At 38.7% G+C, this 24,800-nt stretch overlaps 1 protein-coding gene across 30 annotated transcripts in view; it reads left to right on the top strand.

The window, feature by feature from the left end:
- Positions 1–24,800, top strand: part of LOC106039565 (uncharacterized) — a 506,901-nt gene that overhangs the window by 406,776 nt on the left and 75,325 nt on the right. For 17 of the 30 annotated variants that reach the window (XR_010834540.1, XR_010834541.1, XR_010834544.1 and 14 more), the window contains one exon: positions 8,608–8,889. Coding sequence is in view for 13 of the 30 variants with exons in the window: in XM_067004428.1 (XP_066860529.1) it covers positions 8,608–8,630; positions 8,729–8,801 (96 nt within the window). In the remaining 17 variants the exon portion in view is untranslated. The remainder of the gene's footprint in view (positions 1–8,607; positions 8,890–24,800) is intronic. The other 13 variants (XM_067004428.1, XM_067004427.1, XM_067004429.1 and 10 more) reach the window with 1 other exon arrangement.

The raw sequence follows: 24,800 nt of genomic DNA on the forward strand, positions 1-24,800 counted from the left end.
AAAAAATAAAAAAATAAAAAAAAAAATCCATGGTGAATTCCTTAATAGCTTCAGCCAAATTTTTATTGTCCTAATGGTAAGATTTGTTTGGACATCTTCAAGTAAATAACTTCTCTCTTCTGAAACAGTGTTTAAATGAAATACTGGAGTATATTTAATTTAAAAATAAAACCACCATAAAAATGGTATTTGAACTAAAATTAAGTTGAAATAAATAGCAGCATGGTTCTTGGACAGCCCTATGTATAATCATAAAGCAGTGGGGTGGGGTCCTTGGAAAGGTCAGGCTGAGACTGCTCAAGGGAGAAGAGCATTGAGGGGGCTCTGTGAGACACAGACCTCATTTTGGGCAGTGTGGTGCAGTGAGAGAAGGGCTATAAAGCAGAGTGGTTAAGCAGTCCCTTTGCCTGTGTTACGAGCAGTTCAGAAAAGCTCTGTCTGATCCTACGGATCACATTGATTAGTGGCTGCAGTACATTAGTGGCAGTCTTCCACTTGCTTTTCATCCAAAAGGAATCTGTTTTGTCCTCTGAGGCTGCACCTTGATGCAAGGTTTCACAGGGATATTTACCTCAAAAGTGCCTAAACAGAGGAAGACCTAGAGAGAAATGGATAAAGGGTGATGTGGAGTGAAAAGTAAAGGTAATTTAAATGGGGTCCAATTTTCCTATCAAGACATGCTGCTGTGATGATAAAGAATCAGAAAAAGAATACTACTATTATTTTAGACGTTCTCGGAATCTGTGCTGGAGAAGAGGTCTGGCATGGGGGGAGTCTGAGCTTGCATCTCCAGGCTCAGGGGGTTTACACACATCTCTTTTCTGAACTAGTCTGCAAGTGTCTGGGCAACCAAGCATTGGAAACAAAAACCAGTCTAGTCCCAAATAACATGTGCTTACCCAAAGTTAAATTGTAGTGAAAGATCCCAGTCCTTGGAACTGCTTCACCTTCACAAAAGCTTTCATTAACGTAGTCAACATTGTGGATATGTTTTCCTTTATTAGAGCTAGGTAAGGAATGCAGGGAACAAAGCTTTTTTTCAAGAACCATATAAGGTTCTTAAAGTGTATTTGTTGTATATCTTTGACAAAACTTAGAATGAATTCAACTGCCTGCACGAGATAGGCTATTTTTCACTGACAATGCAGAAAACCAAGCAGTTTGGAAAGCAGGTCATTCTGAACGTTGGTTATAAGAAGAATCACTTAGCTTAATGATTGTTTTCATCTGTTTGCTTAGAATTAAATTTCTTACAGTTGTAAAAAGTACAAGTGTGAAATGTGATGAGCCAATGTTTAAGATGTGAGTTTATAATCCAACAAATCTCTAAAACTCTCTTGTCCCTGTAGCCTGACTGAGAATGAGATAGGTTCAGCATGACCATGGAAATCAGATGCTTAGGCTGCAATCAGCCAAGGCAATTCTCAATCCCCTCTTACCTAAGAAAAAAGAAGTATTTTGAGTAACTAAACAGCTAATATATTTTGTTTAAAATAAGCATGTGACCAAGTGAAGTGCTCTAGCAGTTGAGTTTCCTGACACACGCACCTTAGCAGCATGCTGTGCTCTACCAGACTGGGGATGCTAAAGGTGTGAAGGAGGCTTACAGGCCAAACGCCTGAAGTTGTAGTGTTCTCTGTAGTGTTCCCTTCTTTGCAGGGTCATTGTATATATGTTTGCAAGCATTAAACTGAGGAGACTGAAATTTGGGAAGGAAAGTAAAGTGATCAAGTTGAGTTCAGCTTGTGAATTGGTGACAAAATTACCCATATCTGACTCCAAAAATAAAAAAAAAAACACTACCTTGCTGTGGAGACTGATGATTAGTTTGGGGTAATGGGAAGCAATGTAGCAAATTTCCCAATGCTTTCACCACTGACTCTGTGGCAAAAGGATGCTCAAGATCTTGATTTTGGCATAATGCTATATACTAAGGATGCTAAAGAGCACCCATCGTCCTTAGTAGCCTGGTTATTAAAAGAGAGAGAGAATATTGATCCTATGAAGGACTGTGTAGGATGTTTGATGGAAGTGCCAAAACTTTAGGTCATAATTCTTATTTTGATGTCAGTTATGAAATGTGCATTTCTTAGGGGTTTACCTAAATGCAAAGGAATGCCTTTCCAAAGCTGATCACAGTTTGATTTCTGCACTTTATCAGCGTGGAGTAGGTAATCTGAGCTTTTTCATCTCTGGGTACTCATCTGTGCTGAAGAGAGATCTGTTAATTAGAGTGTTCTCAATACGGATTTTCTTTCTCTCTGTGTGTATGTGAGTGAAATCAGTCTTTTAGCAAAGCAACCAAGTAAGTCTGTTTCAGTGCCCTGTGGCAGCATTGGGTTTGGAGACAGTGCAAACCTGTTGCCTTGTGTGTTTGGGGAAGAAGGTTCCATCTCTTCTGCTGATAAGAGAATTCACTAGAAGAATAAAGAACAGTTTCATAACTGATTCTTTGCCAGTGTCTTAAGCCTATATAAAATCAATAAAGTTGGCACCTATCTTTTTCCAAGGTTCTTGTTGTGAGTATGGTTTTATCAGCCCAGGGTGTCAGTGTGATTAAACCTGGGGTATGTAAGTTTCTGTATTATCTTTGTGGCCTCTAAGAAATGTGTGAGTTATTACAGAATTAAGGAATGCCATAAATAACCATATTTTCAAATGGTCCCGAGTTAACATGTTAGTTCAAATACATGGGAGCATTAATACTCTGTTGTCAGAGTTAACTTGTCTATCTTTCAAGCATGTAATGGCTGTCAGAGTCGAGAGATGTGCATATTTACAAAAAAATATATATATATTAATATCCTTGTCATTAAAACTCTCAAAAATTCACCAGTGGTTAATGAATTGATTGAGCATTGGTTAGCGAAAACTAGAGAGCCCAAAAGAAGTCGACCTTTTCACAAAAAAGGCAAAACTATACAAAATTTTGTAACTTATCTGTAAACAAGTAACTGAAGGCTTGGAAAGGAGACTGAATTGATAGACAAGAAAGTAAAAAGTAATGCGTAGCTTATCCTACAGTTGTCTACAAGATTTAACAGCTTGTCACTAGTAATAACTTTTCCATAGTGGATTGACAAAAAACAAGTTGAGAACTTTGCTGAGGCAAATTGAGAGAGTTATCAAAACATAGTAAAAATGTATTAAAAGCAGCATGGAGGTTAGATTAATGACTCAACTGTCACTTGCATGTTCTCAGCTAATGTACCTAGAAAGGACTCTAGGGGAAAAAGTTTTTCTGATTAATCTTATGGAAAGTGCACGCTTCCCTCTGCTCTGTTTGCGCTCTTGTTGCGAGAGGCTGCAGACAAGTGGATGCAGAAATGCCTCGAGCTGTGCATGAATGGAGGCTACAGCAAGAAAAGATGAGAACGTTTCTTATGCATCTCTGCCACTTATTCATTGTCTTGGAAAAATGTGTGATACTTTGATACTGTGACACGCCAGCGGGACACTAAAGCCCCTTTTGCTTTGAGATCCTTAAGGCATTCGCGTGGTGGGGTGGTGGAAACCCAGGGCTGCGCAGTGCCATGCAGCCACCCCACCGTGATCCCATGTGTGCAGCTCTGCTGTGGTACCTGTGTGGCCCCTTGTGGGGCACAGCTGGTGGCCCTGGGGGACAGAGGTACAGGGCCACTCTGTGCCCTACCCTCGTGTGTGGCGGCGGGCTGTGGCTACCTGAGCTGCGGCTGCTTGTTCTCCCAGCCCCTTTTGTAGCCCCCCTTTCTGATGGAGCTCCTCTTTCTGTAGCAGACCCTCTGCGAGCTAACGGTTTTCCTTCAGCTTGTGCAAAAAATTGTTTGAGTAGAGACACCCCTAGAGTACCAGAGCAGGAAGATCATCCCAAGGGGTCTTGGACCTGTGTTAACTTTTCTACTTAAAAAATCTGTGCTGGTGGTTTGATATTGTACATATATATTGATGTGGGGGGGTTCCTTAGACACTAAGATTCCTTTATATGTTCCTGGTTTTATTTTGTTATTATTTTAGCCTTTTGCAATCATGCCTGAAATTTCTTATGGTGTCTGTCTATCTTTTATTAGCTTTTAAATTTCTGTACAATGATTCCATTGTTTATGCCAAAAGGACTAAATGAAACCACATTCTTCTGCTCAAATTACTGGCAGATTACTGGGAAAAGTTATCATATATATGCATAAAAACAATCTTTTTTCTTTTAACTGTAAAGGTAATTGAACACTGTAACAGGTTGCCTGGATAGAACTTAGAGATATTCAGGTTTTAGCTAGACGCAGCCCTGAGCAACCTGTTGTAGCTGACCCTGCTCTGAGCAAGGAGGTTGAACTAGGTGATCTCCAGAGGTCCCTTCCAACTTCAGCCTTCCTGTAGCTGTATTTGCAAATTTCTTCTTGTAGTATTTGTAGACTGAGGTTGTCCATGCAAATTTTTGTCATGAAGCACGTTTTTATGAAAAAGTTTGAAGTTCTTGTAAGAATTTTATAATGTGCTTACAATCCTTCCTAAAACAATACAAATGTGTCAGTATTACATATACAGAAAACATGGAATAAGGTCTAGAGTTAGACTGACCTATAACCCATGCAAGATAAAGCACTGGGAACACTTACAATTAGCAATTATCAGTAGCAGTCTCCTGATTTTCTGTATCATGGAGCCCTTTAATATCTGCTTTCAATTTCCTGTTATATTAGTGGAATATCTATTTCATAATGTATTTCATCTGATTTTCTTGTTGCTTTCAAAAATTACTATCAAAAGAACGAGCTGAACCTACTTAATTTGTTTGAGAGCTGTTGCTATCTTTTATTCTCTTATTTTGAGATATATAATGTTTCTTATCTATTTTGTTTTGTGGTTCTAGGATTGTACATCGTTGTTTGTAGAATAACACGTTTTCCTGTTGCAGAGTTTGCCCTATAGATACAGTATTTGTTATTTCAAACTGTGAGGCAGTTTAATTTTTTAACTTAGGCACACAGCTTTTTTTTTCCTTACTGTCATACTGGATGGGATTTGGAAACAGGAAACTATTTTAGAGACATATTCAAACCTGGCCGACATTCCCCCTTCCCCTCCCACTTGGGATCTGTTGCTGCGTTTGAAGTTTGAAGGTAAGAAAAAGAAAGGATGTTGCTCTTCTATATTTCATCCTGGAGGTGGTTTCATTTCTGCACTGAGAACAGTGATTTGATGTTACGTGAATGTTACTGAATGGACCTAATTTTCTGAGTTGTAGCACACTCATTTCTCACTAATTTTAGTAGCAGTTAGAACTGCTCAGAACTTTGAAGCCAAATTATGTAAAGCCTGTTGGGAAACCTTCTGGAGGAGGAAAGGTATTGTAATAAATCTAAACTGTTTACTCTTTTTAACTCAATGAGAGGAAAGTAAGTGGTCTGAACAGGGAGTTGAAAGGGAAGCGAAAGGAAGAGGAAAGACTCCTTGATTTAGGATTTAAAAAAAAAAAAAAAAAAAAAACAAAAAACAAAAACCACCACCCTCTCCTTGTAATGGCCTGAGAACTTAGTCTTCAAAGACGGGACAAACATCTGCCAGTAAGAACAAGGTTAACTTGCTTGTTGTGATTTTTTTTCTTAAGCATAAGAACGTATTGTCATAGAAGAGCCTGAAAAGTCAAGGGGAGTTGTTAGGAGAGTGCATGATAAGGGAAGAGATTTTATTTCTGATTTGTGCTTAAGAAAGGAGAGGTCTCTACTTTGTGCCTTGGCTTTGGGCCGTAGCTGTGAAGCCTGACTGCTGCTGTACTTGGGGCACGTTATGTGGGCTGCTGAGTCCCCCCTGTGTAGGTGGTAAGAGGTTAGAACAGATCTATTCCAGTTCAAGCTGATCTTTTACCAGGAATCTGGTAAAATCAGTGCCTGTCAACCCGAAAATAATTTTCAGGGTATAGGACTTGTGAGAAGTGTAGTTCTGGATGTTGTATTTCATTAATGGTCCACCTCCCCTTTTCATGGGAGGAAGCTATTACCCCCAATGTCCTGTGGAACAGGCTTTTTTCCAACTATTCATACTTCGAGCTAGTGCTGTTTGACTTTGGCTGTTCAGGCTGTCTTAAGCAGCACTCTGGCAAGGAAGCAGGTATGTCTGTGTGTGCTTGTGTATCCTTTTGTACTGTGAAGGAGGCTTTTTAAATGGTGGGCAGAATGTCTCTTAAATATTTAATTAAAGTACCTCTATATTTGCAAACTGTGTTCAAATACTTCCTATTTGCGTTGGGCTCCCCTTGGTCACTATCAGTGCTGAACAATTTACCATAAAATTGATCTGTTTAGGTTGATTTTTAAAAATCAGCCTTTTTTTCAGCTGTTTTTTTCAGTCATCTCTGACAAGAAAGCTCACTATATTATTTTTTTATTGAGCTTAAAAAATGGAAAAGTGATTTTATATCAGTCTTCTGTTTTAATTGTGTGTGATTTGTCAAGTGTGCTGTATTAAAAATAAACAAAATGGCTTCAGGAGAAAAATTATGGTAAGATTCTGGTGGCAACTGCTAAATTAATCTTAAGATGCATCTGCTTTGTGGTGAAGTTTTTAGGCAACAGTGATAGCGCTGCCAGTACATCATGTTTTGTTGGCTGAGACTGTACGTGGGGAAATTCTGATAAAAGCCATGAGGATTTTTCCTTGTCTTATATTGGTGGGGGAGAATTTCATAGATTTTCTTTGCACATCTCTGCTCCTAAATTTTAGTGCCAGATATTATGGTGATATGTTCATTCAGAAGTATTTATCAGTTTATTAAGCTGAACTGCACTTACTAGATGAAATTTTAAAGAATAATCTATAACAACCCAGAAGCTTCCCCAAGTGAGCACACCACTGCAGCAGGGCAGAACTGCAGAATGGCAGCTGTTCGGACAGCACTTCTCCCCTCCGCTATTTCAGCTGTTCTGTAGCACTTCTCAGCAGTGACTAAGCACTTGCCTCTTTCTAGATCGAGTACTTATATGGATATCTGATAAATTTCTTGCTATATAAACGCATGAAAATTTGCAGTATCCTTTCTAATGACAAGACTATCAGAAGAGACAGAAAATTTATTGGGTGTAGTTGTTAACTGGACATGAAGTCAGTGCGAGCCAGTAACCAGAGCGGTTTCTTGTCTTTGATGGTGAAATACTGACTTTAAACCTTGTCAAGCTTCAGGGTTTCTTCCCACAATGCTCCATAAAACTGAATTGTTAAATATTCTGTGGAACCTCCGGCAGCCATGCCAGTTGGCTGTTAAGCTGAGTTTTCTTTTTCTTCATTAATAGCTTAACTCTGTATGGGTGTAGAGGTGAGCTGATGAATTCACTGCTAGCTGGATTGCTCGTGCATAAAACCATGCACATGCATGAGCGTCCTCAGCAGCGATGAGCCCAGCAACTTCTGCAGGGCCTGTGGCCAGGCTAAAAGCACTCTCACTGGGGCTCCCACAGTGGCCCCCACATGTTCACAAATGGCTCTTGTCTTGGTTGTGGCCTCCATCTCACTTCTGTCCCCTTTGGGTGTGTGCGTATGGATGCTGAATGGGAAGATTTTGCAGACTGGGAGGGTTTTGTGTTGGGAATCCCATTTGCAAAGGGTCCTTTTAAGCCACGTCATAAACTGTTGTAGTTTTGTGGAAGCATTGAGAGTCCTCATCACTACAGTTCTTCACATTGTTGACTGAACTTTTAATCTGCTTCCCCGCATTTAAAGGTCCTCTGCTAAGCCTTTTGGAGCACTACCATGCCTGCTTGCTTGCTATTAAGCTATTGTTGATGAAATACAAATTGAAATGTGCACATAATTGATGCAAAAGAAAACAGAAGCAAAATACATAAGCCCACTTGGGAATATATATTGGTTTGCTTTTTGTCCAAGGTTTATAGTTTCCTTTTAATTACGTATCACAATTAAAAGGTAAGTTACTGTCAAATATACTCTTTTCTTTGCAAAAAGAAGTTGAGTTCACTGTGGGGCAGTCAGACTATATGTCTGATGCCCCCATTTGATCTTTGTCCTTTAAAGTCCAGCAAAACTTCATTCACTGCACTTTTGGGGCTGTATAAGCCTGAGGAGAAACATTGTCATTCAGAAGTCAATTCTGCTAGCCCATTAGGAAAGCACATTCACATTAATGGTTCCACAGTCAATCAGTAACAAAGTCCTACAGGAAGACATACCTGTTTCATTGTTCACTGATCTGGCAATTGGATCAATATTATTTTGAACAAGTCTTTTTTTTGACTTCATCTGTAACATCTCTTTTTACAGGTAGACTGAATGCACACTGTAAAACTGTACTGCAGATACTGCTAAAAGGACCAGCCATGTCTTTTACAGGTTCTGAGTCCATAGGAGAGGCTCAGCTTTGTTCACCCAAACAGTTTTATCTGCTTTCAAATGAGCTCCTATTAATCTGTTGTACCCTGAGGGAGTAATAATCATGATCTCTTTGCTGACTCTTTGAGACATTGCTGTTCTCTCTAGCAGAATTTCTCAGTGTGTGCCACAGGCTTTCTGTATACTTCCAGAATGTTAGGGAGGCTCTTAGGCCATTCAGATTTTGCTGTCGTATTCACAGAAGTGTAAAAATACAAAAATGACCCTGGGCTTACCTCTTATCTGTTGCAGGTTGCCTCCGTGCGTGGTTTGAGGTCCGTATCCCATGGTGCTGGGGTAGGATCATAACAGCTCCCCGCAGAGCCTGTGCAGTCTGCAGCAAATGGATTGATCTGTGCTCATCTTTTCCCAGCCGGTTGAAGAGGCCATTCAGCTGTAAGAGTCCATGGGATCTGCATGGATATGATTTTTTTGCTCCTAAGTAACAGTGAAGAAGATCTGCTGCCAGCACTTCATTTCCTCTCTGCCTTTCACCACTGTGGCTAAATATCGGTCAGATTTCCAAGGAGAAAGGTAGGGATCTTAAATTAAAATATCTATACTTTTGTGAGTCAAATGTAGTTCCATTCAAAGAATGAATTTTGCATAATAGAGCACAATGGAGATCAGAGGCTTGTAGCAAAGCAATTCGTTACTAATTTTCAGCCAGTCTGGTATTTCATAGAACAAGTGACTTCCTGTAAGCTATGTGTTACACAGCAACCAAAATATTTCTGCACAGAGTATAAAAAGGTGGATGATGTTCTAATGCTGAGAAGGGTTCTGTTGGAAGGAGCTTTGCAGGTGGTCAAGTAATCTAGTGGTTCAGATATTATTCTTCTGCTAAAATGAAATGGTTTGTAATGTGTTTAATATTAGAATGTGTCAAATTTAAATACATTTTAGAAGAAAACATGTCTAGAAGATACTATATAGCTATGGAAAGTGATTGACTACTGGGAACCTTAAATAACTGGAAAAAATGGCCCACAGGAGGAAGCAGGAGAAAGTAACAGGAAGACAGAATCATCTAGGTTGGAAGAGACCTCCAAGATCACTGAGTCCAACCTCTGACCTAACACTAACAAGTACTCCACTAAACCATATCACTAAGGGCTACATCTAAACGTCTCTTAAAGACCTCCAGGGATGGTGACTCAACCACTTCCCTGGGCAGCCCATTCCAATGCCTAACAACCCTTTCAGTAAAGAAGTTCTTCCTAACATCCAACCTAAACCTCCCCTGGCACAACTTTAGCCCATTCCCCCTCGTCCTGTCACCAGGCACGTGGGAGAATAGACCAACCCCCACCTCGCTACAGCCTCCTTTAAGGTAACTGTAGAGAGCGATAAGGTCGCCCCTGAGCCTCCTCTTCTCCAGCTGAACAACCCCAGCTCCCTCAGCCGCTGCTCGTAAGACTTGTTCTCCAGACCCCTCACCAGCTTTGTTGCCCTTCTCTGGACTTGCTCTGGACTTGTTAGTATAGGCAACAGAATGTGTCAAGGTGTGGGTAGGGACAGTTTTGTAAGGCTTTTACAACAAAGGAGAGTTATGTGATTGGGATACTAGGGTCAAGAATATCAAGTTGCACGGTCTGAATACAGAGGGAATTGCTGTCAGTTGAAAGCAGCAGATCAAAAAGATGCAAAAACTGTAAAATGCAGTTAATACAATTCTAACTGGAGGGAAAAAAAAAATGTGAAGTTTCCAGTGCATAAAGTACAAGATACAACCTGTATCAGGTGAGATGGATGCTTGGCTGGAACATGAGACTCCTTTCCTTTGGTCCAGAATTTTTCATTGATCTGTGTGTTTTTTCTGTAGTTTTCTGAAGTGTTATAGTAGCTTGCCCTAGCAAATCAATTAGATATATATGCTTAATAGTAAATATATAAGTAAATTTTCAAAGATGATAGAATGGTGTGGGTTGGAAAGGACCTTTTAAAACATTTCTGTTCTTTCCTGGAGCCAATGCCTAAATGTTCAGCATCTTGGCAATTCAGCCATAGCAGAACTAATGTCTAAATTCAGATGATGTAAACACCAGAATATAGCCCTGAAAGATGTTTAAAAAAAAAAACACATTAGAATGTTTCTCCTGTGCTACCCTTGATAGACTATTCAGAAGGATCATGTTTTTCTAACACAGGTTGTGATGTATCTGCAGTTTAAAAAAGTTATCAGTAGATCTTCAACAGAAATATCCTAAAACTTTCTATTTTCTCAATCTCCTAGCAATAAAATTCTATTACAAAATGCAGATATTTCAATCGCAGTCACTTGTATGAAGAGCATTTAATAGAATAAATGGTAGAAATGTAGTTCATGAAATGGCTACCATGTAAGAACAAGTACAGCCAAAAGTGACATTTTACTAATCTGTAAGATGTCTTTTACTTTGTAACCCATTTGAAAGATTCTTACTGGCCGTTGAAATAGACACTGTGTTGGACATCAGTTAGTGTGATTAAGTATGGGTGTTTTTTATAATTATTATTAATCATTTAGAGAGGGGAGTGAAAGCAAATTTTGCAAAAACACAGACTAGATGGTCAACCATTTGGGGATTTGCAGAGCTTGCAAAAAATCTAGCTTGACTCAGTGGATATTTTTAGCCTGTTGTTTGAAGAGAGAAGGGTGAGTGCTTTTCTGACTAGCTAGTGTTATCATCCCTGTGGTCAGTAACAGGAAGCAGCACATCTAAGAGATGCTAAATTGTTTTCTGCAGGATCATCTCTGTGCTCATTCTATATCTGGTTGTGTTGTGGTTCTACAAGATCCCAGAGGTGCTGAAATTTGCTGTCTAAAAATAGATGGTATGAATTACCCCTCTAATTAGTCAACTTCTTCGCTATTTCTCTGTAAAACTGTTGTGTGTGTTTTGTTCCCCCCCCCCCCCCCCAAGGACCAATCCCAGATCTGTCTTAAAGAGCCTAATATTGCTCCCTTTGCTATGGAGAGGAGGTCAGTCCTCACTATTGAGGCATTCAGAACCAAATATTACTAGCCTGTTACATTTGTATCTAACTTTCCTCTAGAAGATTTTATTTTTGATGTAAGCTGATATTTTGTTAATGAGTAACCTTCTGGGTCACAAGTTTTAGGAAGTTCATTATATAAATTATATATTATCATATAGTTCATTATATACCTGGTAGCCTTGGCAAATCTTGGGTACTCATAAATAATTACACAAATTTCAAAACATAGCTTGAGTACATAAAGACAGTCTAATAACTAAATACTGTAGTACTTCATTTGTAATATTTCATTCTTTTTGTTTTTTCCTTACCTGAATCCAAAATCTGGTAATTGTAGAGCAGTCTTTTCCTTCTTGGAAGAGCAGTTACCTCCTGATCTCAGAAATACTACGGAAGTTGGATCTTAAAGATTCAAAATAAGAAAGCATATTCTTAGAAAGAAATCCATTAGCAGATTATTTCAAGAAAAAAAAAAAAGGAAATTATAGTTTTTTTATGTTCTTGTAATAATTTTTGAATGCTAATACCAGCAAAGCAAAATTGAAACTATCATAATAATACCACATGCATCCATACGCCATGCTGAGACTTAAGAAATATCTTAGGTTTTAGAGGGGATTTTCAATCCCCTCTATTTCCCAGTGTTACACCCTAAGGTAGGAAGAAATTCTCCAAACATCAGCAAGTTCTTTTTTTAATTTCTGTTAAGAATTTTTTTCTTTAATTGTGCACTGTAATGTTCCTTTTTCACTCTAACTTCTATGAATTCTTCTTTAATTTCTCTTTCATGGTCTTCCATTTATCAAAATGGACCTCGGTATTGCTTTGGGCAACTTTCAAAGCCACTTGTAAGTTGTAGGCATGACATTAAGCCAATTACATATATAAATTTTCCTTTGTAAGTTTAAAATAATGCTCTCACATATACCTATTTCCTTTTAATGTCATATTCCTACCAGCATTCTTTTTCTTCTGACCTCCATTCTTAATACGGAGATAGGCACATTCTTTCAGTTACAAGGTTGTTTTATATTGGTATCCTCTTTCTTAGTGTGAATTGCTTGGTTTGTCTATACAGTTTCTCTGCCTGTCAGTGAGTGTGTTACTGCTAACAGTCTGTGTCTTGCCAACTAAAAACGCACTGGGATCATAAACATCTGGTTTTTAATCAGATGTTATTCTTGGATAATGTTCAAATAATTTCGTGGGAGTTTTTACCAAGTGAAAGGATACAATCCTATTTGATGTTATCATTTAGAGCAATTCTATATAAAAAGGTTACAAAAATAGTAAGTCTTGCTTTCTTCTAGGACTTTTTTCCCCCCTATATGTACTGTTAATTAGTAGCTAAATACACTTAAAGGATGAGGCACACAAGATGCTCAAGTTATCCAGAATGAATATACAGTGACTGCTTTTCAGGATTTACACAAGGTACTTTAGGACATAGGCACATGCAGCAAAAGAAAAAGCAAGGAGGTGGAGATGAACAGTGAAATAGTTTCAAATCCAGTAGTTTGTATTTCCCAGGGATGCTGGCTGTGAAGTTTTGCTTCTGAAGTTGCCCCCAAGAGACCTGCAAATAATAAAATTCTCTCTGCTGTTAGAGAGTGGATGATCAACTTAACTAGCGTTTTTCTTTGTCTTGCAAGCCTGACATCAGTTAGTGTGTTTTAATGATTGCTTCCACAGAGCAGCATGGCCACACTTCTCAGTTAGTCTGGAAAGCCAGCTTCAAAACCAGCTCAGTGAAATTTAGTCCTGTGCATATACTCACCGACTCGGTGTCTGGTGCATGGCAGGTGTCATAGACAGGCAAAATTAATATTAGATAATTTAGCCCTAATTGAACTGTCAGCACACGCTGTTTTGCAGTGAAGCGATGTTTCTCCTACACTTAAAAACAGAGACTTGCTGTTCTTTTCCCCTGTTTCTCCTGGTCTGCACAGCTACATGCATATGTTAATGCAGTGATATCTGATTTAAAAAAAATGCGTTTGAAAGGACAGTAATTGTCTTTGAGATGTCAATAAAATTAAATGACATCCTTCCCATTTTGGCTTTTCTTCAGCTCGGGATTTCCTGTGTTCTTTCAGCAGCAGTCTTAATGGGCTTTGAGTTCATCATGTTACTGTGATGAGATAACCTCTGTATGGTGAAGGTGCTGCCAGCTCCACCAGAACGGCATTGCTATACCTTAGTAGCTTGGAGATTTTGAACAGAGTAGTAGCCAATGAATTTTAGGAATTGCAAACTTAATTAAGTTCCTGTTTCCCAAACAATGAACCTTTTCACATTTAACAATATTGTTTGCAGATTATCATAATTTTTGAAGCTATTCACTTTCTCTCTCTCAAAATGAATCCTCCTGGGAATAGTGTATCAAATGAGGGTGAAAATAGATACCTTCAGTATGAATGCACTGGAATTAAATTCACAACATGTTACCACAATGGTAAAAAGATCAACAAAGAAGTTTTTATCATTTTATATTTGAGAAATGTTTAAAAAAGTATAATTGAACCAACAACCATGACATGATTTTAGGAATGTGTGATAACCAAAGTTCTGATTGCAGTCATCCGAAAGGATTCTACCCAAATCCCTGAAGGCCTAATGAATTAATGTCTGCCCAAATCATGTTATAATGATTCATAATTTCATTTTTATGTTTATTTTCTGGAAAATGAAAGCTTTTTGAACTTCAGCTTTTTGTACCAATATTTAGATTTATTTTTTATTACTGCTTGGAAAGTAGACAACTATTGTAATTGCTAATATGTTACTCTTGGCTCAATCACATTTATAGGTGAAATTGTCGCTAATTTTTTGTTTGTGTTCTATGAAGCAACTGAGTAGGGAATATTTCTTGTCCCTTTCTCAGGGTTAAAAAAAAAAAAGCTCTTTATTTTAAACAGTAAAAGTGAACAGTATTATTTCCCTACATGCACACAAATCTTTTCAGCATGTAGATTTCCCCCCTATAAGGGTGCTACCTGAATGAAAGCATTTCTTTGGCAGGCCATAAAAATCATGGCTAAAAAGAGTACTTGAAAACACCTGTCATGCACTTGTAAATCTCCCTTAGACCACTCTTTCTGACAGAGCTGTAATTTTACAACGTTTGATATTAAAATGAAGTTTGGAAACCTTTTAAATTGGCATTGCTATGTGGAACCTCCGGATGGTAAAATAAAGAATGCTGTGAGAGCTGCGAATTAGCTCAGCTTTCTCAGTTTGGATCCAACTAAATCTATCCAGGTAAATGACAGGTGATTTATACTAACAAGGAATTGTCTGAGAGGAAAACAGAACTGAAAGGGAATTGAATTGGGATAGATGTGAGTGAGGAGAATGAGACACTTGAATTTCTCAGACGTGTCTAAGCATGTCATTATATAGACAGCAGCTGAGGGAGCAGAAAGAAAGAAATCACTGATCAAGCATAGAGGCAACTCACAAACAGGAACCAGAGAAAACTACGAAGAAACTCATTTAAGTATTCTGGACAAAACTAGTAAATGAGGAATCTACCTTACCACCAGCTGACTTCACTGACTGTCTAAAAGTGTCACTAAAAGCATCTATCATCATAACTTTAAACCATAGCCAATAAATGCAATAAGGCATATCGGCAGCTGGTGCAAGAGGAGCCCAGCTAGCAGTGGCAGGCAGGAGCCAGCCCCACAGCAGTGCCATGCTCTGCAGCCCCACCAAGACTGGCTCAGCAGATGACGGTGGTCACACGAGTGCGTCAGCCTTCTTGTCTGCTCCATCTTTGGTCAAGTTGCCATTTCTCTCTCTGTATTTCTTTGCCCTGTGCTGCTGCTTATTTAACTCAAGTGGTAATGCTTACCATGTGCCCAGCTCAGAGCACAGTGAACGTTTCTGAGGGAAAAGGCCACCGGTGTAATATAGCGTCATTGTGACTTCTGCTGTTGGAAGAGGAGATCTTGTCCAAGAAAGAGCAGCCGAGATAACGGTTCCAGTCCGAATAAAGCACGTGCAGCTTTTCAGGCCTGGCACATCGTGAGGCTCAGGGTGAAACTACAGGGGGTAAAAAGCACACCAAAGGGGTACCCACAGGCAAACCTCCTACTCGGGGAGCTGGGGCCAAGGACTCTGCCACGGGGAGGCACAGTGTCACGGTGGGAAAAGAGGGGCACACTGGGAGGAGACCACAGCGCCTGCAGGAGGGCAGCAATGGGCTGCCAGCTGAGCTAGGTTGATGTTAGTGATTGAAGGATGTGTTTGTCAACCTGAAAAGCATTAAAAAGCATTTAGCTGTGAGATTTGCTTATTTTTTCACACTCTCTTTTCATCAAAAGCAATGAATATTCTGCTTGTTGAGAGATCGAATATAAAAGCTTGTCTTTGGTGCAGCTGCCATTTATTCTGTTGCAAAGTGCCTTTCTTTTTTTGTGGTGATTTTTGATGTGAAAAATTCATTATATTTCAGACCAACTGCTCCTTTTTTCCTCCTCTATCCTTTTAAAATAATCTTTGAAATTCTAGAATAAAAAGCTGGAAAGAAGTGTCAGAGCTGAGCAGATCCAGTTCGTATACTTTGGTTCCAGCATTGCATAATTAGATCTGCTGCAGACTTAATTGAATCTTCTTTTAGTACTGTTCAGACCTGCCTCCAGCTTTCCATTTGGTTATATAATAAACCTGTATTGTTGTTTAATTACATCAACTATGTTGGTTGGCTGAGCTGACATCAGGCTGCTTGCTTGAAGACACAGCATTTAAGAGAGAGCATTCATTCTCATTTTCTTCACTGTGTGCTTTGATGTGTGCACTGTTCACCTGTGCTCATCCGTTCAGTGTTTCTAGGTAATTATTGCAATTTAAGACCCATTTAATTATAACTCGTTACATTTATTTTAATAATAAGTCCAAAGAGTGTATATTTCTCCAGTTTGTACAATGAATTCTTTTTATGGTAACAAGTGGGGTTCTCTTTTCAGTACTGATGGTTACATTCTGGTAATTTACTTAGCCTAACTGGAATATTTCTTGTCACAGTCCTTAAAAATAACTTTTTGGGTGCATTGGCAGTGTATTCTAATGCAACTTACTCATGTAATTTGTCTTATTGGTAACACTCTACTGTGACTCTGTAAGTATTAAAAATTCTGACTATCATGCTGTAGATCCTGTTAAATGTTAAAACCATCTGGGAATGTCTTAATTGATTATTCTTGTGCAAATATTAGATGAAGAACACTAACAGTAAATTCCATCTTCAGCTTTTGCTGTAACTACTAATGCTTTAGTCCTTTGTATGAAAAAAAAAATTGTTTAAGTTGATTTTCAGGAAAGCTGACAGGTTTAGGGCCTGGGAGTTGGTGCAAGTTTCTCTTTAATATTTAAACTTAGGAAGTTTGTGTAAGAAAGCAGTAGCAGATGTAGAGTTTGTACCCTTCTGCATTGGTTACTGTACCAGTGCATGTTTTGCATGTTTAAAAGGAAATAGAAATCCTGCTGCCTGTGAGATGCCGTTTTATGTTTACATGTAGAAGTGAAGAAGATGCATTTTTCTTCCCTCTGTGAGGGCTGACTATGGTACAGCTCTTTGCAGTTTGCAGGTTACCTGCTGAAGCTGGGAGACGGCAAACACTGTGTGTGAAGTGTAGTGTCTGTGCTAAACTGTAATAACTACTTAGATTCTGACATTTTCTAAAGATTTTGACAGTCAGCGGTTTGACTGAAGCTGAACTAGGAGCACTTTATTTTGCACTTAGATCATCCCCAAAAGATTGATTTTTTTTTTTTTTTTTTTTTAAGGCTAATGATTCAGCAGGGTGAGTGTCTTGAAGCTGCACGTGCTGACTTCTGACCCAAGGGACTGTGGGCACCTCTGCACGAAGGCAGCCAGGGAAGAGAAGGGCAGTGGGACAGATCTCATCCTTCAGCTGGGATGTGCTAGTGCCAGCCCTGGAATACCCCTCAAAAATAGCAGCATCTGCTGGCATTGTCGTGTTTTCTTCTTTTAACTCAAAGCTGCTTCCCATGTCCGTAGTCCCACGTTGCCTGGCTTTGCTTCAGTCTGTGACAAAGTCAGAGAATGCAAATCAAAATTAGAGCCCCAAATAATCTGCAGAGACCAAAGGGGATGCCCCTATGTAACTGCACAGTGTTGATATGGAAACTTTGAATCATCCTGATTTAAAGAGACTTCGGATCACCTTGAAGTTCTCTTTTCTATTCTTACCTAATATTGCCTGCTGGAGAAAATGGTAGGAAGCCCTGATAACACACATGCATGCGTGTATCTTGAGCAAAAATCAAGGTAACTATCTCGTATGCAGCTGGTAATTATTCAGGCCTTAGGACACCATTTTCTTGAAAATACACACAGGGGAGAAATGAAAATAACCATAATAAATTATTCATTTTGAGGAAATTAATATGCTAGCTACAAAAATAATCGCTCTGAAATGCAAATATGGTTAGAATGGTTTAGCTGGTTAGATATGCTGTATTGATAATTAATATTTATGGAAGGGTAGGTTGTCATCAAAGTTAGCTTTGGATACACAGCTTCTTCCATTTCAAAATTAAGTCTACATGAATTTGTAAATATAAATTGTGCTATTTCCTACAAACATTTTTAGACTCTAATTTTATTTTTATTTTGACCTAAATGCTTATTCTGTTTATATTTCCAATTCTCCAAGGTATAACTAGTGTTTCGTCTGCTATACAAATAGACAATTTGGTTATGGATGAGAAGGAAGACTTGAAATATTTAACAAAATCATTTTATGGTTGCAGAAATAGAACAGGGAAAAATTTGGAAATCAAAATGCTGACTAGATTAAGTTTGTGTTTTTAAGGAATGTGTGCTGAATAAACATCTATCAGCTGTGTTCTGTGACTCACACGTATATGTTCTGACCAAAATGATCCTTTGTAGTTCATTTATGCTACAGCCTGTACATAAAGAAATTCACTTTATTAATTTATTTTTTTCCTACATCCCAAACTAGTAGATAATAATTTTATTGGTATTTTGGGGGAAAAGAGTATTCAGGGATTTTTATTTTGTTTATTTTTTTAATTCTGGCTGCTAGGGACATCAAGAAAACTGTTAAAATGTGCTTTATCCATATCAAGAACAAAAATGCAGGCATGCACTTTGCGTATGTAAGTTGAAGATTAATTTGATTAGGAATTGCTCTATCACATTATTTTTAGAAAGCTTCTTTTCCTAGTAGCAAGTGACACAATAAGGATATATAGGAAATATTTTGGTCTATTGGGTGCCTTGATTTTAGTCTCCCAAATCTTTGCATTCAGGACTGTATAAGTGAAAATTCACAAATATATCCTTCAATGGTGGCATAAGTTTCTCCCTCCAGACTGTGAAAACTAAAGACAGAAAAGGGGAAGTGTTTGTGGCAGTGCTCTCAGACCTTGACCTTTTTATCAGTTCACCACAGGATCAGTTTCGTTCCCTGGCATGGGACTTGTTAGGGGACTCTGAGTCATGTTTCACTCATGACCACATGAATCGCAGTCATCCCAAGAACACCTGAAGCTAGAGAAATATTCCTTTTCTTGCATAAGGAGTCCCGTATGTTCATAAATCTCCAGTTTCGTACGAAGAACCTTATTTAGTAATTCCTGTGTCAAACCAATATGTGCTTTGATTATGACAGTCAACCAAGTCAGCATTTCTCTGGCTCTGGGGTTGTCATACTACTTCCTGAAGACTACAAAAGCATGTCAAAGGAACTGAATAGTAGTAGAAAAAGCTTTGGAAATGTTTGAAATACTCTTCCTAGTCTATTCTAGACTTTGCAAGCAGATAGAAACAGATGAGCCAAATGGGGTTTGTATTTTCTCAAAGTCTGAGAAATACTGATGGAAGGAATTCTTAAGCAGCTCCATTCCTCTTTATATTCAAATTGTTAAACAAGGGTATTTGAACTTTCTTCTGTACATGGAAAAGCACAGAGGGAGTCTGGTGGATATTTCTATTCTAATTCGAAAGTATAGTTTACCAGGAAATATGTGGGAAAGCAATAGTATGAAAGTGTGTAATCTATTTTTAGCTAACCTTTAATGTAGTGTGGTACATGAAAAAGAGTGGAAAAATAATAGCAGTCTCTGAATCACTTTAACATCAATACTGACTTGCATGATTTGAAATTGCTCTCCCTCATCCACATTCTGTCTCTTTCCTTGTCTGTAGCTATAATGGATGTCTGGATGTACCTATTGATGCAGGTGATGGTACTGCCACTTCTGCCTTTCACTAATATTCTCTTTCAAGCTGTGTTTTGCTGCTGATCCTTTGCTTTGCCAAAATTCCTTCCTTTGGTATATGTTCTACAGAGGATGCCAAATACTTGTCATTTTCCCTGTGTTTCATTTACCTGGCCTTATTCCATTTTGTTCTTGCAGGTAAACGATGCTGCAAATTACTGGGAGTGCAGGGGATAACTTATGTTCATGAAATGCAGAATTTACCTTTTGTTGTACGCTCCTTGGCTTTGTTTTGAATCACTGTTTTTCATTTTAGCTATATTAGGCAGACTTTCAGATAAAATGAATACTATTTTTTCTTGTTTTGTGATGATCTCAATAGTTCCTTTACTGGATTTGTACCGTGTCTGGGAAGTCACGGGTTAGAGTGTCTTTTCTCTGTTCGTGCAGCCTTCATCACTGTCTTTTTTGTGTGTTTCTGGAGCTCCTGGCTCTGTAAGTAATCCATTTCTACCTAGGATGTGTTTATTTGTCTCCTCTGACTCATTCAGTGGCTTTTGCACTGGGAATAGGAGACAAAGAATAAGAACTGCTTTTGGTATGTGAGAAGACAGAAACCTGCAGTTCAGTACAGTTAGCATTAAGAAGAAGAAAAAAAAAAAAGGAAAAAAAAATGTGAGGGAAAGGGGGGAGTGAGAGAGAGTGCTCTGGAAAGCCTCCCAGATTATACATCTGCCCTGGTAATTCAAACTGGGATTTAACACAGAAGTAGTAAAGTTGATTGAGTAACTTAACAGTGGCAGAATAATCTCCCTTTTTCAGTGGCACGTGTCTTTGAAACACTCCCTCACTAACAGACCTCCTCACCCCCAAATGTTTGAATGCAGCTTAGCATACTTGCCAAATATAAAAATTAAACACCTGTGTGGTTGTTATGCACAGCTGTACCCATCTGCTGAGCATGCCACTTGCCACTTGCTTTGATTAAGAGCAAGTTAAGAGAGGCTTTAATTAAAGAAAGTCCGTAACACTGTTAAGCATCCACCTCTTCAGCTTCTTTCCTTGATTATACATTTTTCTGCTTTTCTCCTTGCAAATGACAAATTATTGGCTCCAGAAAGTGTACGATTTAATAATAACAATAGATAATCATTTTCCAGCTTAAATATAGATCATCTAGACAGTGCTTAGACTGACACATCAGCTGTGATTTTGTGAAGCAGTGGTTATTCCTCAAAGTGGGGCACGGGGCTAACCAACTGCTCTACAGACAGACTGTTTGCTAGTGTTATCAGGTTTTGGTAATATTGTGCTGTTCCTTTGTATAGTGATCATAGTTGTCTTTAAACTGTAGTTAACTGTGGTTAGCATAGAAAGTGCAATAAGGAGTATTCTGTAAAAAGGTACATAAGCCAAGAAAAAAAAAATCATAGCATTTTGTCATAACAGGGACATCTCACAATGGATGTAAGACAACCCAATGACACTGCAGATTTATGCCTCTTAATACTATCATGGCACTAAGGCAAATGGCCACAGTCCAAGCCAAATGAACATTGGAGCAAACACCACCTAATCAGCATGTGCTCATGAGTTGCAAAGTTTCTTCCTTCAAATAGCCGTGACTCAGTAAATTTGCATCTTAATGAGAATTAGCTATATTGAAGCAAACAGTGATAAAATGCATTTGATAATTACTATGTATGGTTTATACAGATATTCTTTCTGTGGCACTCTTTGCCTGATTGCAGTTGCTACCTATGGTCTGTAGTTTGCAGTAAGAGGAGTAATCAGTGATACCTTTAAACAAAGACAAAGCATATCTCATGTGTGCAATAGGATTATGAAATTTAGCGTGGGATTTGGGGGGGATGTAGTCTAGCTTACTGAATAGACAATGACAAATAATGGGATACATTAATCTTTAAGAGAATCTGATTGGTTCTTGGTCATCTTGAAAGGAGCTCAGGGAAGGAGAGAAGAAAACATAGAGCCAAAATAGTTTCTGCTTGTAAGAAGAGTAAAAAATGTATGTGCATTGATAGAAATCAAGGTCATAGAATCATAGAATATCCCGAGTTGGAAGGGACCCATAAGGATAATCTAGTCCAGCTCTTGGCACCGCACAGGTCTGCCCAAAGTTTAGACCATGTGACTAAGCGCACAGTCCAATCGCTTTTTAAATTCAGACAGGTTCTATCATACCTTAGGATCTTATACTTTAAGCACAGCTATAAGCTAAATTTAAGTATTCCACTATGTAAACCTTTCTTACCTAAATCAAATTTACTAGATAAACTTCTGCATAAATAGTTCTGTAACTTGTGAGTTGGCTGTTACTCTGTTGCTTCCTGAGGAAACTGAAGACAGAGCATCTAGGTTCTCAGTTTTGCCCTGACACATGTTTTTGAGAACAGTGAAGTATTCATGTATTCCCAGTGGAATTTGTGTATTCTCCTGTAGATCATAACACGTCATTGTTGGCCCAACTCCGTGAAAACTGTTTTCATCGTACATAGATTTGAACCTTTTGTCCAGATGCTGGAAATGGTGTAAATGTGTAAAGCAACACTCCTCTCCAGCTTAAAAGTAGCACAGAATCTTGCCTGCAGTGTGTCAGTTGAACAATACAGCTTACCTGGACCTTTCTACAGTACCGCTCCATGACAAAAAGATTTGTGCCATGTGGATATACTCTAGAGTGCTGTCCTGCTTTTTGAGTAAACCTATGGAAGCCTGTAGGTAGCATATGATTGCCAAGGCAAGGAAAGCTTTGTGAGGTGTGAAATGTCAGCATGGTCATCAAGAGTCCAGAATGCTAGGAAACTGCATTGCAAAAATAAGAAGGGGGGGGAGCCTGCTCATTTAATATCAGACTTTTCAGATTTTGCCAAACCATTCCAAAATTAACAGAAGACAGGCCTACAGCAGTGTATTTGACCTCCTCTCACTGAAGCTGGTAGGTCTTTGGCAAGATGGAAAAGCTGTCGTTCCATGAGTCTTGTGCACTAATAAATTGTTAGAAGTAGAGGAGGGAAAATTTAGCTGCGATGTTTTGTACCGCCTTTCTTCTTGAGGGCAACTGACCTATGTTTCGTTCAAGTTGACTAAAGGAATTTATGTATGATCTAAGAACAAATCTGACAAATTTATTCTTCGGGGAGGGGAGGGGAGGGTGTGACTTACAGCAAACCCAGAGGACTTCTTTGAAATGAAACTGTTATCCTCAAAAATGTATAGCAAATGTATAGCCATTTATCTAGGAACTAAGCCAGAAAGTGGCTGATAAGTAGTTGCGGATGTAATTAAGCTTCATGTGTTTTCTTTGTTTGGGAAACACTAGGGAACATGCAGTTAGAAGGTATAAAAGAAAGAAATGGCATGTATGTCCAGAGTACTTTGCTGGCTATTTCAGAGCTGTTCATCCAGTTGTCCAAAGGAAATAAAGTGGTATAAAGAACTCAAGAAGGACACTTAAAATAGGTGTAAAGTTTTGCACTGAGACAGTGATCAGAATATTAGGTAAAATGTATTAAAAGAACAAATCTTGCTAGGATTGGAGCGATGAGGAAAAAAGGACTTTTTCCAGACTTCACTTCTCAGTTGAATGTCAGCCAATTCTTGAATTAGTCATGTTAAAAGATTATATAACTTTACATTTGAAATATATTGACTTTTACCTCTCTTTTGACATTTATTTTTCAACTTAGCTTGAGTGTTTTGATTTTTTTTATTTCCTTTTCCTAGCACATTTTCATATACAGACATAGAAAACAAAAGCAAGGTATGAAAGTAGGAAAAAACAGACTATAAAAGAATCTTTCTCTAAAACATAGGCAATATGTGGAGTCCCTTGGCATTTTATATTTATTAAAATTTTATCTAGCCACTTCTTGTCCAGAAGTATGAGACTTATTTGAGACGTGTGACAGCGCTTTGTTCAAATCCTACCAGAAGCATTATAAAGAATGTTAGAACTGTTGTCTGCATTTTCTATCAAGGTTGTAAATGACCCCTTTCCTCAGTAAATCTTGATATCTTCCTAGAATCTCAAATTGAGTTATTGCTGTAATAAATACTGTCCTTCTGACCTTCTCAGCATATTGAAATAGTGCTTTTTGAATACATAGTGTTTTTATTAACACTGATTGGCATTTAGGGATGTGTGTCTTTGTTAAGACTCAAAAAAAATAATCTTATTTCACATCAAAATGAAAAGAAGACTTTTTCTCTTTTCACTACTCATTTATCTTTGCTCTGGGAACTTGCTAAAACAAGGATTAGACAAGTTCAGATGTCTGCTGAGCAACACAAAAGGAGGAATGTTGATCTCAGGTATTTCTTAACTTCATAAGCATGGGGAACTCATGAGTATTCTGAGATGTCATTCTGACCAAAAGTTTCATCCTAGACATGAAAATATTTCTACTCTCTCCAGAGAGCCCTTATTGCAGTCTTTCAATACTTAAAAGGGGGCTTATAAGAAAGATGGAGAGAGACTTTTTACAAGGGCATGTAGTGATAGGACAAGGGGCAATGGTTTTAAACAGAAAGAGGGTAGGTGTATGTTAGATAAAAGGAAGAAATTCTTCACTATGAGGGTGATGAGGCACTGGAACAGGTTGTGGATAAGAAGCTGTGGATGCCCCATCCCTGGAGGTGTTCAAGGCCAGGTTAGATGGGACTTTGAGCAACCTGATCTGGTGGGAGGGGTCCCTGCCCACAGCAGGAGGGTTGGGACTGGATGATATTTAAGGTCCTTTCCAACCCAAACCATTCTATGTAAGATGATCAGAATTGTTTTTGTAAGGAAGGATTTGGTTTTGATGAACCTGCCTTTTTCAATTGAAAGACAGGTTTTGCCACAACCTTCCAGGCTGGTGTTGGTAAAGATTCAGCCATGCACAACAGGAAACAGATGAACCAGTGCGTTCCCCGCAGCAGCATCTCAGAGGTGTCGCAGGTGTGGCTGAGCAGCATCTTCAGCGCTATGTGGGTGGCTGTTCACAGCAGGAAGCCTGTGGTTCTCTGGCTGGAAGTATGAAATATAAGGGTCCAAACTCCTGCAGCAGCATTTCAGCATGCAGTCTTGCTAGTTTCTCAGTTGTCTTCATGAAGATAAAATCACAAATCACAGAATCGAAGGGGTTGGAAGGGACCTCGAAAGATCATCGGCTCCAACCCCCCTGCCAAAGCAGGCTCCTTAGAGCAGGCTGCCCAGGTAGGCGTCCAGACGTGCCTTGAAT

This window comes from Anser cygnoides, chromosome 12, assembly GCF_040182565.1.
Source record: "Anser cygnoides isolate HZ-2024a breed goose chromosome 12, Taihu_goose_T2T_genome, whole genome shotgun sequence".
NCBI classification, from domain to species: domain Eukaryota; kingdom Metazoa; phylum Chordata; class Aves; order Anseriformes; family Anatidae; genus Anser; species Anser cygnoides.